The 15,821-nt window shown below is 37.8% G+C and overlaps 3 protein-coding genes across 3 annotated transcripts; all 3 read left to right on the forward strand.

Moving 5' to 3' along the window:
- Positions 1-727: 727 nt before the first annotated feature.
- Positions 728-4,860, forward strand: LOC145894689 (uncharacterized). The gene is made up of 10 exons (XM_082983326.1): positions 728-849; positions 930-1,044; positions 1,134-1,490; positions 1,719-1,884; positions 1,989-2,141; positions 3,310-3,436; positions 3,677-3,860; positions 3,970-4,150; positions 4,400-4,502; positions 4,705-4,860. The coding sequence occupies exons 3-10, from the start codon at positions 1,372-1,374 to the stop codon at positions 4,728-4,730; spliced, it is 1,059 nt and encodes a 352-aa protein (XP_082839452.1). The 5' UTR covers positions 728-849; positions 930-1,044; positions 1,134-1,371; the 3' UTR covers positions 4,731-4,860.
- On the forward strand, positions 4,714-8,641 carry LOC145894690 (uncharacterized). Its single transcript, XM_082983328.1, has 9 exons — positions 4,714-4,866; positions 5,120-5,323; positions 5,406-5,513; positions 5,571-5,644; positions 5,705-5,867; positions 5,928-6,026; positions 6,096-6,217; positions 8,008-8,079; positions 8,325-8,641. Exons 1-9 carry the CDS (start codon positions 4,855-4,857, stop codon positions 8,386-8,388), a joined length of 918 nt encoding a protein of 305 aa, XP_082839454.1. The 5' UTR covers positions 4,714-4,854; the 3' UTR covers positions 8,389-8,641.
- On the forward strand, positions 6,794-7,703 carry LOC145894691 (uncharacterized). The gene is made up of 2 exons (XM_082983329.1): positions 6,794-7,382; positions 7,434-7,703. Exons 1-2 carry the CDS (start codon positions 7,264-7,266, stop codon positions 7,687-7,689), a joined length of 375 nt encoding a protein of 124 aa, XP_082839455.1. The 5' UTR covers positions 6,794-7,263; the 3' UTR covers positions 7,690-7,703.
- Positions 8,642-15,821: the final 7,180 nt, after the last annotated feature.

Genomic DNA, 15,821 nt, shown 5'->3' on the forward strand with positions numbered 1-15,821 from the left:
GGTTGTCGCCACGGAGTCACTGCGGAACACCCGCTGCCAGTTATATTTAACGAAGCGCAACATCTCGATCACGTCACTCCATGTATTTGAAATTTAATGAAGCGAATGGTGCGTGTCAACAACAGACGCGTCGCCTTCTGTGGGGGGAATTGTTTTTATCCCAGACGCGTTGGTCGGGAGGAGTAAATGTAGTATTCTGACTCTATGAAAGAGTGCGCATTGTAGAACCAACAACTATGTAGAAAAAAATTCAACAATCGTCATGTGTGAATATGGATGAGGTTTCTGTAAACATAAAAACAGCTTTGTTAGATCTTGTACAATTCATAAACATTGTTATGTTTAAGTATAGTTGGGATATTACGGCTAAATCATTTTTGCACTTCGGGAATGGAATATAGCATTGTATTTCAAAAGTAAACAAAACAGAAAAGTGTACGAGGCACTGCTATAGACAGGGCAACGGGAACTTTTTGCAGTCTGTGTGACTGAAGCGATTTATTACACCAGTGTGGCGCAATGTCGTTGAGGAGAAACTCATCTAACAGTTGAGGACGATTTCAGAAAAACTGACGAAGTCTCGGTTGCAATCCAGGCAATGTGACACACAAGTGCGTTCAACCTTGGCATAACCACTTGACACAAAATGATTTAAAGCAGAAATGTCTCAGTTGAAATAAGTCATATGATTAGGTGCCGTAAACAGCAATGTTGTTTGTAATATTCCAGCTTCAAGGCCAACAACAGATAGAGTTAAAATTTTTTCAGATTAGTGTAATATTCTTCCCCCTGTAACAGTCAAGGATATCTGATAATGCAGTGGTTACTCTTAATTGCGATTTACTTCAGGTACAGACTCTACATTTTTTGTTTGTTCGATTACTGCTTAATAAAACGCATGTATCTCAATTATTTTCTCTTTTGTGCAGGAAGTTGCAATTTAACAACAGATTTCCTTGGTACAAAACAACAATATGAATTCCGAAAAACGTTTTCAGAACCCCCTGTTGTTTACGCATGGGCTAGAGGGCATGCAGCAGAAAGGTATTTTTTTGACGCTTAGTAGATTATGCAACATTTAATTTATGGAGAAAAAGTTTTGATCGTCAATATGTGAAATAATTCGTTTTTAGATTTCAGGTGGAGGTCCAGGGGATAAAGAACGATCACTTTTTTGCAACAATTATGAGAAAAAGTCAAGACAAAATCAGTAACTCAATAAGGTTGTCTTGGACTGCAAGAGATGATGTAAAAGGTTTGTATTTATTGAAACAAAACTCAATATTAACTAACACATAACTGTTAACTGAGCTATGTTAAATTGACAAACAAACTGTTCTCGGTGACGCTCAAAGCAGCGTAAATGTTTCAATGGGAGTACCGATGGCAGCATTTGCACCAACTCTTACCGAAACATCCACTGACGTTTACGACGTGTTTGGAAGAGACGTTTATACGACACAACTCTACCGACTACTCGACCAAAACACGTAATCAATTTAACCGACACACACGAAATTCAACAGTGCAAGTGTTTTTGCAGGAATGGTTCGGATCGTAAACACCATTACCATAAATGAAGACAAACAACTTTTTATTTTGTATTTGTAAAAACATATATTATTCGAGGTTTTAATAATAGGATGAAAAATCATGACCTGTTTGCATGCTGAAAATGATTGTATGAAGTAAACACATTAGTGTCTTAACTTATGCAGAAATTTTCCAGCATACCAAACTATTTTACGACAAATGACAATTCAAGTAAATGTTCGTTGTGACACATTTTACTTCGACGGCAGCGCGGAACCTTTTTATGGCATCCTAAGGATGAGCATTCGAGCAAGGAAGGTAGTTTCGGATGGAACGACACTTGTTTTCAAGGTGTTTTGTTTTTCGAATTTGTAGACTTTAAAAATACCTTGTGGTGGCGAATATGTCATTTGTGTTTGGTTGATTTTGTGACAGTTATAACAGCGAATTTGCAGGCATCTGCACGATGTACGAGGGACATTGATTGCAATGAGCCTGCCAAAGCTGAATTAAATACGCGCGGAAGGAATAATCAACAGGGCATCTCTGGGACAAATTTAGAGGTGTTCGCGTACAAAGTGCAAGGAATGGTGCGAATCATTTTGCAGGTAAACAGCAAAACAAACAGGGACGTTGGCTGAATCAGCTAGTGTCCTTTGAATTATTTTTTTCTTTGCGATTTAATTTTCTGCTACAAATGCGTCCCAACGCGCGAAAACACAATATCACGTTACTGTCCTGCTGTTTTCGTCGCCGCGAAGGTATGCAACAGGCGCCGCGCGGATTCGTATCTTGTTGTTGATACCTTAGTGGTGGCTTTCATTCTGGTGTCTTAACAATGAATGTCAACAGCGCTAAAATGAGAGAACTCAGCAGGTCCCCACCTATCATAAATCGATTCAGGAATGTCGACTTTGAACCTATGAATAGTTGAACTTTGGATCCAAATGCGTCCTCAGCCACAGTTGTGTAGCATCATCTTGACAACTCGATCGTCTTCGGTAAACGCGTTTCTCGTCTAAAAAGTAAAAACTTAAAACACTCGACAAATCTTTCGACCTTTGGATCGCAGACAAAATTTGTAATCGGTCTTTGTTCGCAAAATTTGACGAGGGACCTGACCAAGAAAGGCCAACGTATATTTACATCGATGACGTTGTCTTCACGTGATACAAAAGTCGATTGGGTAAAGGTATAGATCCCGCAGTCGTTGCAGCTTCATGATTGTTCTTGTAAGGCGTTTGCCTTCAAGAAAAGTTCATTGCACATACAAACCAAATATAATCACACGTAACAAAAAATTTAAATATACGGCAGTTCTCCTCAAAACAAAAGTTAATCCTCAAACTCACATCTATGTGGCGGTTGCCGACTACCACGTGGAAGTCTCGTTCTACATATGGGAACAACCGTCAAACACAAAATCATTGCGAATTACTCTTATCATAAACGTTTTTTCTAGGTATGTCAAATTAGTGATTAACCTGAAGCTTCCCAACAATTTTTACAGTCAATACGCACAAAACAGTGCCCCAATGATTTACGACGTGGCCATAGTTTGAGGCTGCCGCACAATCTGCACGTTGCTAGGAATACAGATTGGCTACTAGTTTTAGCCACCAATAACTTTTGTATGATGGTATTGTCTTTGCCAAGCTTCCACCATAGTTATCAAGAGTTGTTACATTGGTGAAATTTGCATTCGTTTATTTTTTTGTGGAGATTGATTGATTTTTTTGTGGTTGTGGAGATTTATAGGTGATTAAACTGATGTAGGGCTCAAACAGCACGGCTGCTCAGAACGGAGGAGATGGGGAGAGGGGAAAAGATGGTGAGAATGGAAAAAGGCGTTTGTGCCACAAATGGGACTGTCGCACAAACCACCGACGAAGAATATTTTCCGGTATGGTTATTATAAAAGTTTCAAATCTCATGAGTTTTTTTATATTTGGCACCAATTATACAAACAAGCCATATTTTTTATTTCCTAACCATTCCTTCACCTATTGTAGATGGTGTGAAAAATTGAAGTGCATATTTGTGTATTGACGTACGTAAGTGATCGCGATTGGAGCTTTGGTGTTGTTGCAACTTCACATTGTTACTGAATGGTATCACAATTACCACTATTGGCCAACTTCAGGACACAACGGAACACTCGGCACAAAGGGGCGGAACGGTCGAAAAGGTGGAGATTCGATATATCCCGGCGGAGATTCGGGAAATTTTCTGATGTACATTCGACACATAGACGGTTTTGTACATTTAACCCAATTCCCTGGAAAAGCTGGGCACCCAGCAGAACACGGCTACGGAGGAGCTGGGGGGTTAGGTTTATTATTATATTGTCATCCTATTTATAGTGTTCGACAATAAAAATATTTTACACTAAATAAAAGTTATCGACACTGTTTTTTAACACTTATACTGTTCAAGGAAAAATGGTATTCCTGGATGTGGATGCAGATGCATAAAGCATTCCAAGGTTTGTGACGCTTGCATGTGGGGTTCATTTACAACATACGAAAGTATTCCTGACTGTCACCACCGTACAAGTGTTCCTCAACAACAGCTTGGTGGAAACGATGGGTTTAGAGTACACGACATACAAACAGTGGTAAGGTATAGAACACCCAGAATGAACCCTTAGTTATTCTTTCTATTGTTCGCATTCACTGCATGAGGCAAAATTGTTGTTTTTCTTGTCACGAGCATGGCAACTACACTAGTTTCTATAGGGTTTGTGTGTGCGTTAGTTTTTCTGTGCAACCTCAGTTAGCATAACTGAGTACTCCTATTTTGATTGAAGTTACCTTTGTGAAAATGTACATGAACAAATTCAGTAATACATCTTGTACATTTCCAGGGACCACATGGATCAATAGGTACCGCTAGTGTAAGTGTAGTCGATTCCGTAACGCCGTGGTTTATTCAAGACACTGAACTCTTGTGGATGATCGAAAGAGAAGGTGAAATGCTATTTAGGAGAAATAACAACAAAGATTCCACACACGTTTAAAACGCGTTTATTGGACGTTTAATTCTTCATACGTCCGATTTTTCAATGGGTCATAGGTATTGGCCAACATCAAAGACTGCAAAACGTGAATCATTTAGTAAACTTCAAATCCATACATAGTCACTTGCTGCAAAATATTTTTATACATTTAGGCACGCGAAATTTCAAGATATATTGAACAAGGCTTTGATTTTTTTGGCAACTCGAAACACTACGTTCCTGACAAATATTGGACATACTTGCAGAATCGTACTAAGGAACTGCTCGCGGTCGGGCAAAATTTGGAATCCTCCTACAACACCATGCTTAATGCAGTAAGATTTTAAATAGGACGTGATAAACCTTTTTTTTCCCACATCCACAAGAATTTGTTTCAATATGTACAGAGTAGGGTTATTACGCGGCAATTGTGTATAGCCTAGTAAGCCTACAGCTATAGCTTCCTTTGTATATCCTGAACCTAAATAACATGTTAAGATTTCTCATTCCCATGCAGTCGTGACTGCAGGAATTTATCCACTTACATTAAATGCGTCAAATCGAGTTAAATCGAACAATTTTTCATAGATTAATCAAAATGTCAACTCTTTCAAAACAATTTCACGTACATTGGATGACGTGTATTCCACAAATGAACCCATGCTTCAGTTTCGGCGGCAAGAGCTGAAGAAAATGTTCACTTTTCACCGCAAAGCGCTCAAAAACATTGAGACAACGATGAAACAACAACTGATTATTATCAAGCGATTGACAAAATCGGTTTTAGGCAAGGTGCTGAATTTGGCTTGGGAAAAAGCATATGCGTAGGGAAGGAAAAATTATAGGGAGGTAAAATAAGATCTTTTTTTGACAGACAAACAACCACAAAGCAAAGCTGGGTAACTTTCTTGCTTCAACTGTCGCACTATTTCTCAGTATTCTTGCAAAGAATCCAGTCGCAGCCTTTGATAAATCAGTAAAAGTATGCTTATCCATGGCACAGTTGCTAAACATCGTTCTAATTATATGTTATGTTTAGATGATAGAAGTCATGAATGAAAAACATTGCCAAGTGCCTTTTATTAGTCATCTGCAATCCACTTTAAAATCAAAGTACCTTTTAAATGATTTGGTGTTTTAGTTCAAACGTTCGTAATCAATTATGTTTTGTAGCATCGAATTTGCATTTAATTTTCGGGCCACCTCAAAAGGATATGATTACAGCGGTTTAAATGCATCAGCTGTTCCAACAATAATGAAAAGCAATTTGGCTAAAAATAGGGGGAAAATTATTCAGGAACTTCATTGCATATACAAACAAACCAGCTCGCAAAATGTAAATTCTTGTTAAAAGGTAAATAATATGTGTGTTTACTTGATTACGTTTATTGTATAGGCACTGACCTTGGATCGAGTTCTCAACGATTTTTTTCGGGATGGAGCGTTTCGTATTGAACTTATAGAGAAATTGATAAACATGGATGCCCAAATGAAAGTACGAGCTAACGTATCGTGGTTAGATCTGAGCACTATAATATTCTTAACTGGCTGTATCTTCACACAGCAAATTACCTACGAACAACAGTGTTTAGAAGAGGCACGAAACTTAACCAACCAGAAATTTAAAGCTGTAGTGAGAAACCTTCCAATGACGTCAAAATATTATTGGAGCGACTTGATATTAAAGTATGTCCAATAAAAATGAGTTTAAAGCTACATACGGTCAAAAATAAAGAGAAATAAGCTGCTCACTGTGTCACTATTTTGACCTATCAGTGTTCGTGCCTAACGGTATATCAAGTCACCACGACATGTAATTGTAACGTATAACCTGCTTGTCACAATAACCTCTTCAGCCGTCTGGCTTCAACGATGGGGCATGATAGGTCGAAACAGGGGCGTCGTCTGTAGCTCTAAAATAAACAATGAAAAATCTCTCTGTGGTTTTTCCTCCAACAGTTCTTACCAGCAACATGAAAACCTGATAATGGAATCAATTTATCAACTTTCAAAATCTTACCAATTCGAAAGTTTGACGCGTTAGAAATATTTTCACAGAAATTTAGCGACAAGGTAAATATTTTCGAACACACTTTGTGCGCTAACAACGCTAATTCGTCTGCAGTACCTGGGTTCGTCTGAAAAACACAGACACAATTTTTTTGCATATACCGCTGCCTTACAGTGGTCCATCATCCCATATTTTTAACTCCTGCTGGAAACTCACCCAGGTACAATAGAAAATATGCAAAAAGTTTGAACTTTGAAATTATTGCAAATTGCAATTCTGCCTCGAAACTTAATGGGACTTTGGGGCACAGGAAATATTTTTACGTAAATTTAGTGGCAAGGTAGGTGTGTAATACGCATTTCATTTCAATCAAAACTGTCTGTACTAAGCATTGAAAATTACCTCAGAATGTGGTCTTAAATGCTGGAGGATTGGGCGGAATGTTTCAGTTGCACAGAATCTATCGACGACTGCAAAAACAAAGAAACAAATTTTTAACATATGCGTCTACATACGCTGGCCCATCTTCCCACATTTTTAAAGCTAATTGAAAAATAACACAGGTACTTCGGTAAAAACGTGTGCTACTACAAATTGCTACACCAGACAATTACAATTGGTAAATTGAACTATTTACAAGTTATCCCATCCGGCGGTTATCAGCAAACTTTGCTCGACTGGGCGGACCACATTTACTTTGGATATTGATCCTAACGACCCAATGACAACACTGTGCGGAAACTGTTACAACGGGAGGTTGATCGGACTCGAAATTTCTCCCTGGTGCGATACCAGCATAGAAATTGTTGGTGATCCGCAGCCCGAAAACGTACCAACTGAGTACGTGATCACCGCTAATTAATCAATTAATCTAACGGCAATTCTTGACAGAACTTACGTGCTGGTATCGCACCAGGGAGATTCCCGGTTTTTGCTTCCTCTATCGGATGGTAATATTACTGCGGCAAACTTTCAACAAACTCCGGAAAAAGCAAAATCTGGGAATATATTGTCGTTTGACTCTTCCCAATTGGTTGCTAATGGGGTTGACGACGATCTGGACACAGCACTGGATGACATATTTGCTGACCATGTATGGCAAAGTTCCCGCAGATGTTTCCATCTTAAACACCTTAACTGTTTTTGAAAGGAGTACCAATATTGCCAACACGACGCCGCAAACTTTGCTGGAGCGAAACCTTGCAAAAGTCCATACGCAACATACATTTTAACTGTACCCAGATCCAATAACTACGTTTGCCCAACAGACTACAGTGTTTCTGTATCTGGTTATAACTGTCAAAGCTACGACTACTCCAGGTTGGCTACTGGGTGCCTTGAGTTATATGTATTAGTTATTCTCTCTAATTCAAATAAAAACACAACATGTTAACCAATGTTCATACTCACTTAAATGTTATTAATCAGACAATACCTGCATTACTTTATCAATTTTGTACTCAAGGTTGAACGAAATAAGAATTTATGCAAAGGTCAGATCTTGGTGCAACTACCCACCTGACCCAAGAGCTGCAAGGTAATTTTGCAGAAAACGTTTATCCAACATCATTAATAATAAACGCCAAATATTTTGTGGCAGACGATTGACCATAAAACAACGTCGACGTCAATTAGGATGACAACTAATGCTCGAAGCGATTTAACAAATCTGTATAATTTCTCAATGTTTCAGCAATGTTTAAATGACTAATATAGTTTTGTGTATAAAAAGAATCCATGAAACAAAATTTGAATATTGCATTTAAAACCGTATCCATTTAGTGTGCAACTTCACTTATGGTGTTCGGAAAATCTTATCTTTCGTGCGATGAAATTGGTACAATAGTTGGGAATTCTTGAAGGAGTTAGGGCCTTTGTCGTATTCGCAACTTATATTTGCTCCATTGTTCGTTCACTTATGTTTTGTTGTGGTTTTCTGTGTAGGAGAAATCACTAGATGTTTGTTTTGATTTCTCTTGCATCTGGATTTGGTTCTCTTGTTCGTTATATTGATTAATTGTAGTTGTTTCCATTGTGCATGTTTACCATCTTTCTTTGACTATATCAATGTCATACTCACCAATCATGTAGTTCTTCTTACGCCCAATTAATTTGTTTACACTAATATGCTTGGAAGTCGAGGTTGTTAAATTTGTTTGCATTTTTGTGAGTTTCTGTATCTTTTTGAATGGATTTCGAAAGCACATAAACTGACGATGCAAATTCGGAAAAATTTATATTTCTGTGTTGTTTCGAAATTAAAGATTGCACTGACCCTGACCATCAATCAGTCTTTGCGAGTAATTTTGGATATCTGAAAAGATAGGATAGATCCGTCGGTACATTGTTTTACCAGACGTGAGTTTTCTTGACCAGGCAGGAGCGACCCGTATATAAATTGTTGGTTGTCGCCACGGAGTCACTGTGGAACACCCGCTGCCAGTTATACTACGAAGCGCAACACCTCGATTACTAGTCACCCCTTGTATCTGAAACTTGATGAAGCGAATGGTGCGTGTCAACAACAGACGCGTCGCCTTCTGTGGGGGGAAATGTTTTATAAACCAGACGCGTTGGTCGGGAGGAGTAAATGTAGTATTCTGACTCTATGAATAAGTGCGCATTGTAGAACCAACAACTAGTAGAAACAAATTTAACAATCGTCATGTGTGAATATGGATGAGGTTTCTGTAAACATAAAAACAGCTTTGTTAGATCTTGTACAATTCATAAACATTGTTATGTGTAAGTATAGTTGGGATATTACGGCTAAATCAGTTTTGCACTTCGGGAATGGAATAAAGCATTCTATTTCAAAAGTAAACAAAACAGAAAAGTGTACGAGGCACTGCTATAGAGAAAGGGAAAAGGGAACTGTTTATAATCTGCGGTTTAATACACCAATGTGGCGCAATGTCGTTGAGGAGAAAGTCATCTAACAGTTGTGGACGATTTTAGAAAAACTTACGAAGTCTCGGTTGCAATCCAGGCAATGTGACACACAAGTGCGTTCAACCTTGGCATAACCACTTGACATAAATGATTTAAGACAGAAATGTCTCTATAGTGGGTTTATATCATTCGTTCGTTGGTCGTTTCTTACCATCTACGCTCAAGTTGACAGAAGATTAAGACTATGCAGCTGTAAATATCTCGATTTAACAGCAGTTTGCTCATTTCGTCAGCAATAAGCCTTCCTTCAATTACGGCTATATCAACGTAAATCTGTTGAATTGTCAACTCTCAGGTTACAGGTTGCAACATTTTTTCATGAAGCTGTTCATATAAATTTCAGTTTTGCTTTTCTGGTTGGACTATGGATGTTGCGGAATTCAAAAAGGTAAATAAAGTTCCGCATTGTGATGAAAAAAAATTCTTAAATATGTTGAACAATATTTATGAATATTTATCAATTTTAATTAAAGTTATTTGATGAAGCCTGTGGTTTTGAGAACAACCCAATAAAAACATCTTTCGTAATGTCGTAAAGCGGGAAATAAAGAGGTGTGTTTATACAAGATGTATGTAAATGTGTTTCACCAGACCTTGTTGATGCTAATGTGATGAATTATATGTAAATAAGGAAGGTGTGGCAAAGTTGTTGCTAAACACAAATGAACTGAGATTTATCTTGCTAGTTTAAACTCGCAGGGAGTGGAACCTATTCGACAAGAATTTTGGCACAAAATATGAGGATACGCTTTAATCAACCCTTTCCAGATCCACCCATTGTTTACGCTTGGGTTAGAGGACAAAGGATAGAATATTTCCAATGAATAATTGGTTTTCAAGGTTCCGAATCAATATTTTAAACGTGGGAAATAGAACATTTATTGCAAGAGTAACAAGAACAAATCGCAACACAATTGGTAACACGTTCACAGTGTACTGGTCGGCAAGAACACAACAGAAAGGTTGAGTGTATGAATGTATCTAAATGAAATAATGGATATCTGTTTGCCAAATTTGTTTTTATCTACAAAATAACTATCACAGACAAAGTAACGACACTCGGAGATGTACAAAACGCTTCAAGTGCTTCTTTTGGGATCCCGATATCAGCGTTTGCACCAACACTCACCAGAACAAGACCCAACACATATGATGTTTTTGGAAGAGAGGTTTACACCTCGCAACTTTACAGACTACTTGACGAAAACACGTAATTCATACATTAATTGACATGCGAGTTCATCCAGCTGTGTTAAATTTTGTCGACAACGTTTTAAGTACTTATCATCAAGATTCCAAGAAAGAATTTAACTTTTGTGCCACAAAATACCGGAAGATTTTTATGAAACGATTTTGATAAAAAATTACAGCCAATACACAAAAATGTAAACCCTATTTTGCACAGAAATTTTCCGATAAAAAAAACCACCGCACCACATATGATCATCGAAGTCACGGTGCGATGTGACACCTTTTACATTGATGGCAGCGTTGAACCATTTTATGGCGTAAAAAAGATGTTGGTTTTAGGCAGAAAAATTGTGTCATCCGGAACACCGCTTGAGTTTTTGGTGCGTATATGTAACACAACACACTTGTCTATTAATCTGTTCTGTGGAGAATGTTTTGCTTCTGTTACACAACCATCTCCACCTTAAACATGGCTTCATTGAGCCAAATCTGTAACAACAACAATAATCTTTTCTTGCCAGGCCGCACAACATTGTGCAGCGGGATTACGTTGCAGTAAACCAGTCAAAGCAGCCATCAACACTAACGGAAAAAATAACCAAAAAGCTGTACCGGGTACAACGGTGAACATAAAAGCATACGAGATTCACGGGAAAATTGAAATTATTTTGCAAGTAAGCAAACAATGCGGATGATGTTGCTGTTGTAAGTCATCAATATTTTCACATTATACATGAACAAGTGTTTTAATTGTCGCTTATATGTCGTGTTGTCTCCGCCGTCATCATGCTCACAAAGAAGCTCCATGTCCATTTATTTTAACTTGTTTCTGATTTTTCGTTATGACTATGCATGCTGCCGAATGATGTCATTTTACTAGACATAACGCTATTATATGTGCTTAAAATGATCATTTTTATCAAAAGCAATGCGAAAGTTGCTATTTTACCTCACTTTTAGTTCAAGCTCAAAATATATTAGAGATCCAACAGCATGCCTTCCCAAGATGGCGGAGACGGATTTATTGGAGAAAATGGTGCAAGAGGATCCACTGTCATCTGCACACATAGCTTGTGTTACAAACACATGAAATTTCGTCAAGGTAATGTCTTATCTGGTCTGTTCACTTGACCGAATCACGAAAAAAGTGTACGCTTCGATTTGCGTTTCCTATCGTCCGATAGAAAAGCATGAAGTGTTTTAGATGTGAGGCCAACACAGATGGTTGTGCATGAAGCCGGGGAAAAGGCTTTTGAATATTGGTCTGTCAAAAATCTTGATAGCCATTCCTGTTTAGGTAAAACGTTTAAAAAGTATTAAAAATACTTTTAGGTGGTAAAGGGTCACGTGGCCAACTAGGTGGCAACGGTCGCAAAGGTGGGGCGTCACTTGCTGGAGGAGATGCCGGAAATATCGTGTTTTACGGTAAACATATAACTGGTTCTGTACACTTGACCCAACGTCCAGGAAAGGCAGGGCGCCCTGGCGAACACGGTTATGGAGGACTTGGCGGGTAAAGTATTTACATCAAGCAGCACAAAACCAACTGTAACAATTACTTTTAGTTTATGAAATACACATTATTAGAAAATTTGGTGCTCCCGGTTGTGGTTGCACATGTGTGAACAAGTTCGTTCCATCGTGTGGTATTTTGGGTTGCTACGGAAACAGGCTACAGTATGACAGTGACTGTCCGCCCAATAATCCCGTGGTCCAAGACTGCCAGGCGGCAAGAATGGATTTTTAATCTATGACATTCCAACAGTGGTAGGTGCCAACATCATGGGTTACTTACAAAAAAATACAATTTTATATGGCTTAGGTTGTTGAGATATTAGTAAAACAACGTGAAACAGTTAATTCAAACTAAATAGTTTTCAGTAATTGCGTTTCTTCTGTGGTGCATTGATAAACATTTGTTAATTTGAACGTGCGCTACCATTGCGAAAAATAACAACTAATATCGTCTAATATACGCAGGGAAGTCAAGGATCGACAGGTTTCACTGATTTGAGAAAGGTCAATTCACTAAAGCGGTGGTTTACTGGTGATGAGGAACTGTTATGGATGATAGAAAGAGAAGGAGAAATGCTGTTTCAACGAAATAACAATACAGCAGCAAAAGAAAAATTGGACTTCGTTATAGAAATGGCAAATGATACAAGCTTAGTGTATCGACGGGTAAAATCTTAATAAAATTTGTTTAAATTTGTAAGAATTTACATGGAAATTTGTACCAAGAGTAATCCATCAGTTTGCTACAATGCAAAATTCAACTTGCATTTAAGACAAACAAAAAATAACTATATTCAGGCCAGCGAAATTACGAGGTATATTGAACAAGGGTTTGATTTCTATGGAAATTCGAAATTCTACGCTCCAGACAGGTACTGGAAATCCTTGCAGAAACGCACAAAGGAACTAATTAATGTTGGAAAGCAGTTGGAATCCTCCGATAACAACGTTTTAAGTTCTGTAAGTTAAAAAGGAATGTGTAAGTGCAACATATGCGGTAAAATAATCATACCGGAAGACTTATAGGCGATTTTTTTTACTTAACAGATCGATCAAAATCTGATCTCATTGACAGTAGTTTCAAGCATAATGGAAGAAGTGTACACGACAAATACACTCACGCTTCAGTTCCGACAACACGAGTTAAAGAAACAGATGAATTTTTACCGAAAAGCTCTCAAAAACATTGAACAAACTATGAAGCAGCAGTTGATTATAATCAAACGTTTGGCAAAAGTGGTTTTAGTCGAGGCGGTATGTTTCGCAGTTAATTAAAACACAGTAGTTTAAAATAAAAAATACTTCGACGTCTTGATAGACAAATGACCAGCAACCAAGCATACTAGAAATTCTTTCCTCAATTGTTGGAATATTTTTGAGTGGTTTCAAAAAAGATCCAGTTGGTGTTTACGACAAATCAGCCCGGGTAAGGTTTTGAACTTAACTTTTAGTACATGCATTTATTTACTCTTTTATATTACAGTTCATTAAATCTATGAGTGAAAAACATTGTCAACTTCCTTTTACTGTTCATCTACAGACCACATTGGAATCGAAGTACATCCTTTTACATTCTATAAACAAACGATATTTCATAACCTGTCATATTTTCACAGTCTTCATTTTGCTTTTCATTTCCGAGCAACTTTAAAAAAATTCGATTACAGCAGCTTGGATGCATCGGCCGTTCCGACAATAATGAAAAGCAATTTAGCTAAAAATAAAGGAAAAATTATTCAAGAACTTCATTGCATTTACAAAGAAACCAGTTCGCAAAACGTAAATCTTGATTTAACTAGAGAATCTTATACGTGATGAAACCAGACCTTTCTTGCAATGCAGGCACTGACCTTAGACCGAACTCTCAATGATTTATTTCGGGATGGATCGTTTCGAATTGAAATCATTGAAAAGCTTATTAACATGGATGCTCAAATGAAAGTACAGAAAAAGGCTTGCTTTTTTACATTTTATGGTCAAATTTTTACAAGATTTACTTGATTCTCAGCAAATCGGTTACAACCAAAGGGTCTTGGAAGAGACACGAAACGCGACGAACGAAAAACAGGAAGCCGCATTAAAAAACATTCCAATGGAAACGAAATGTTACTGGAGTGACTTGTTATTAAAGTATATTGAATGAAATTTATTTAGAATAAATACAAAGAATATTCTTTCCAAGTATAACAGAACGTTTTCTCTGACAGTTTGTACCAGCAGCACGAAAACCTGATAATGGAATCGATTTACGAACTTTCTAAATCCTACCAATTCGAAACTTTATGGGACTTTGGGGCACAGGAAATATTTTTACGTAAATTTAGTGGCAAGGTATGAGTGTAATACGCATTTCCTATTTCTATCAAAACTGTTTGTACTAAGAATTGAAAATTACCGCAGAATGTGGTTTTAAATGCTGGAAGATTGAACGGAATGTTTCAGTTGCACAGAATCTATCGACGACTGCAAACACAAAGAAACAAATTTTTAACATATGCGTCTACATACGCTGGCCCATCTTCCCATATTTTTATAGCTAATTGGAAAATAACACAGGTACTTCGGTTAAAAATTCCTGGTCTACTAAAAATTACTATCCAGACAATTCCAAATGGCAAATTTAACTATTTACAAGTTATCCCATCCGGCGGTCATCAACAAACTTCGCTCGACTGGGCGGACCACATTTACTTTGGATATTGATCCTAACGACCCAATGACAACACGATGCGGAAACTGTTACAACGGGAGGCTGATCGGACTCTACATAGAAATTATTGGTGACCCGCAGCCCGAAAACGTACCAACTAAGTACGTGATCACCGTTACTTAATCAATTAATCTAACGCCAATTCATGACAGAACTTACGTGCTGATATCACACCAGGGAGATTCCCGGTTTTTGCTTCCTCTTCGGGATGGTAATATTACTGCGGTAAACTTCCAACAAACTCCGGAAAAAGCAAAATCTGGAAAAATATTGTCGTTTGACTCGTCCCAATTGGTTGCTGATAGGGTTGACGACGATCTGGACACAGCACTGGATGACATGTTTGCTGACCACGTATGGCAAAGTTCCCGCAGATGTTTCAATCTTAAACACCCTAATTTTTTTTGACAGGAGTACCAATATTGCCAACACGACGCCGCAAACTTTGCTGGAGCGAAACCTTGCAAAAGTCCATACGCAACATACATCTTAACTGTACCCAGATCCAACAACTACGTTTGCCCAACAGACTACAGTGTTTCTGTATCTGGTTACAACTGTCAAAGCTACGACTACTCCAGGTGCCTTGAGTTATATGTATTAGTTATTCTCTCTAATTCAAACAAAAACACAACATGTTAACCAATGTTCTTAAGCACTTAAATGTTATTTATTAGAGAATACTTGCATCGCTTCATCAATTTTTTTTTGTTTTGTACTCAAGGTTGAACGAAATAAGAATTTATGCAAAGGTTAGATCTTGGAGCAACTACCCACCTGACCCAAGAGCTGCAAGGTAGTTTTGGAGAAAACGTTTATCCAATATCATTAATAATGAACGCCAAATATTTTGTTGCAGACGATTGACCAAAAAACATCGACGTCAATTAGGGTGACAACTAATGCTCGAA

The sequence above is a fragment of the Ascidia mentula genome, chromosome 3 (genome assembly GCF_947561715.1).
Source record: "Ascidia mentula chromosome 3, kaAscMent1.1, whole genome shotgun sequence".
In the NCBI taxonomy this organism is placed as follows: Eukaryota; Metazoa; Chordata; class Ascidiacea; order Phlebobranchia; family Ascidiidae; genus Ascidia; species Ascidia mentula.

What these genes read in the sequence shown, in the direction of transcription:
- LOC145894690 (XM_082983328.1), top strand. An exon ending in CAATCCACTTTAAAATCAAA is followed by an intron (nt 5,645 to 5,704) that starts GTACCTTTTAAA and finishes TATGTTTTGTAG; the next exon opens with CATCGAATTTGCATTTAATT. An exon ending in ACATGGATGCCCAAATGAAA is followed by an intron (nt 6,027 to 6,095) that starts GTACGAGCTAAC and finishes ATCTTCACACAG; the next exon opens with CAAATTACCTACGAACAACA.
- LOC145894689 (XM_082983326.1), top strand. Translation starts at nt 1,372, where the DNA reads ATGGGAGTACCGATGGCAGCATTTGCACCAACTCTTACCGAAACATCC. An exon ending in CCGACGAAGAATATTTTCCG is followed by an intron (nt 3,437 to 3,676) that starts GTATGGTTATTA and finishes GGCCAACTTCAG; the next exon opens with GACACAACGGAACACTCGGC. An exon ending in GTGGATGATCGAAAGAGAAG is followed by an intron (nt 4,503 to 4,704) that starts GTGAAATGCTAT and finishes TTATACATTTAG; the next exon opens with GCACGCGAAATTTCAAGATA.
- LOC145894691 (XM_082983329.1), top strand. Translation starts at nt 7,264, where the DNA reads ATGACAACACTGTGCGGAAACTGTTACAACGGGAGGTTGATCGGACTC. An exon ending in CCCGAAAACGTACCAACTGA is followed by an intron (nt 7,383 to 7,433) that starts GTACGTGATCAC and finishes AATTCTTGACAG; the next exon opens with AACTTACGTGCTGGTATCGC.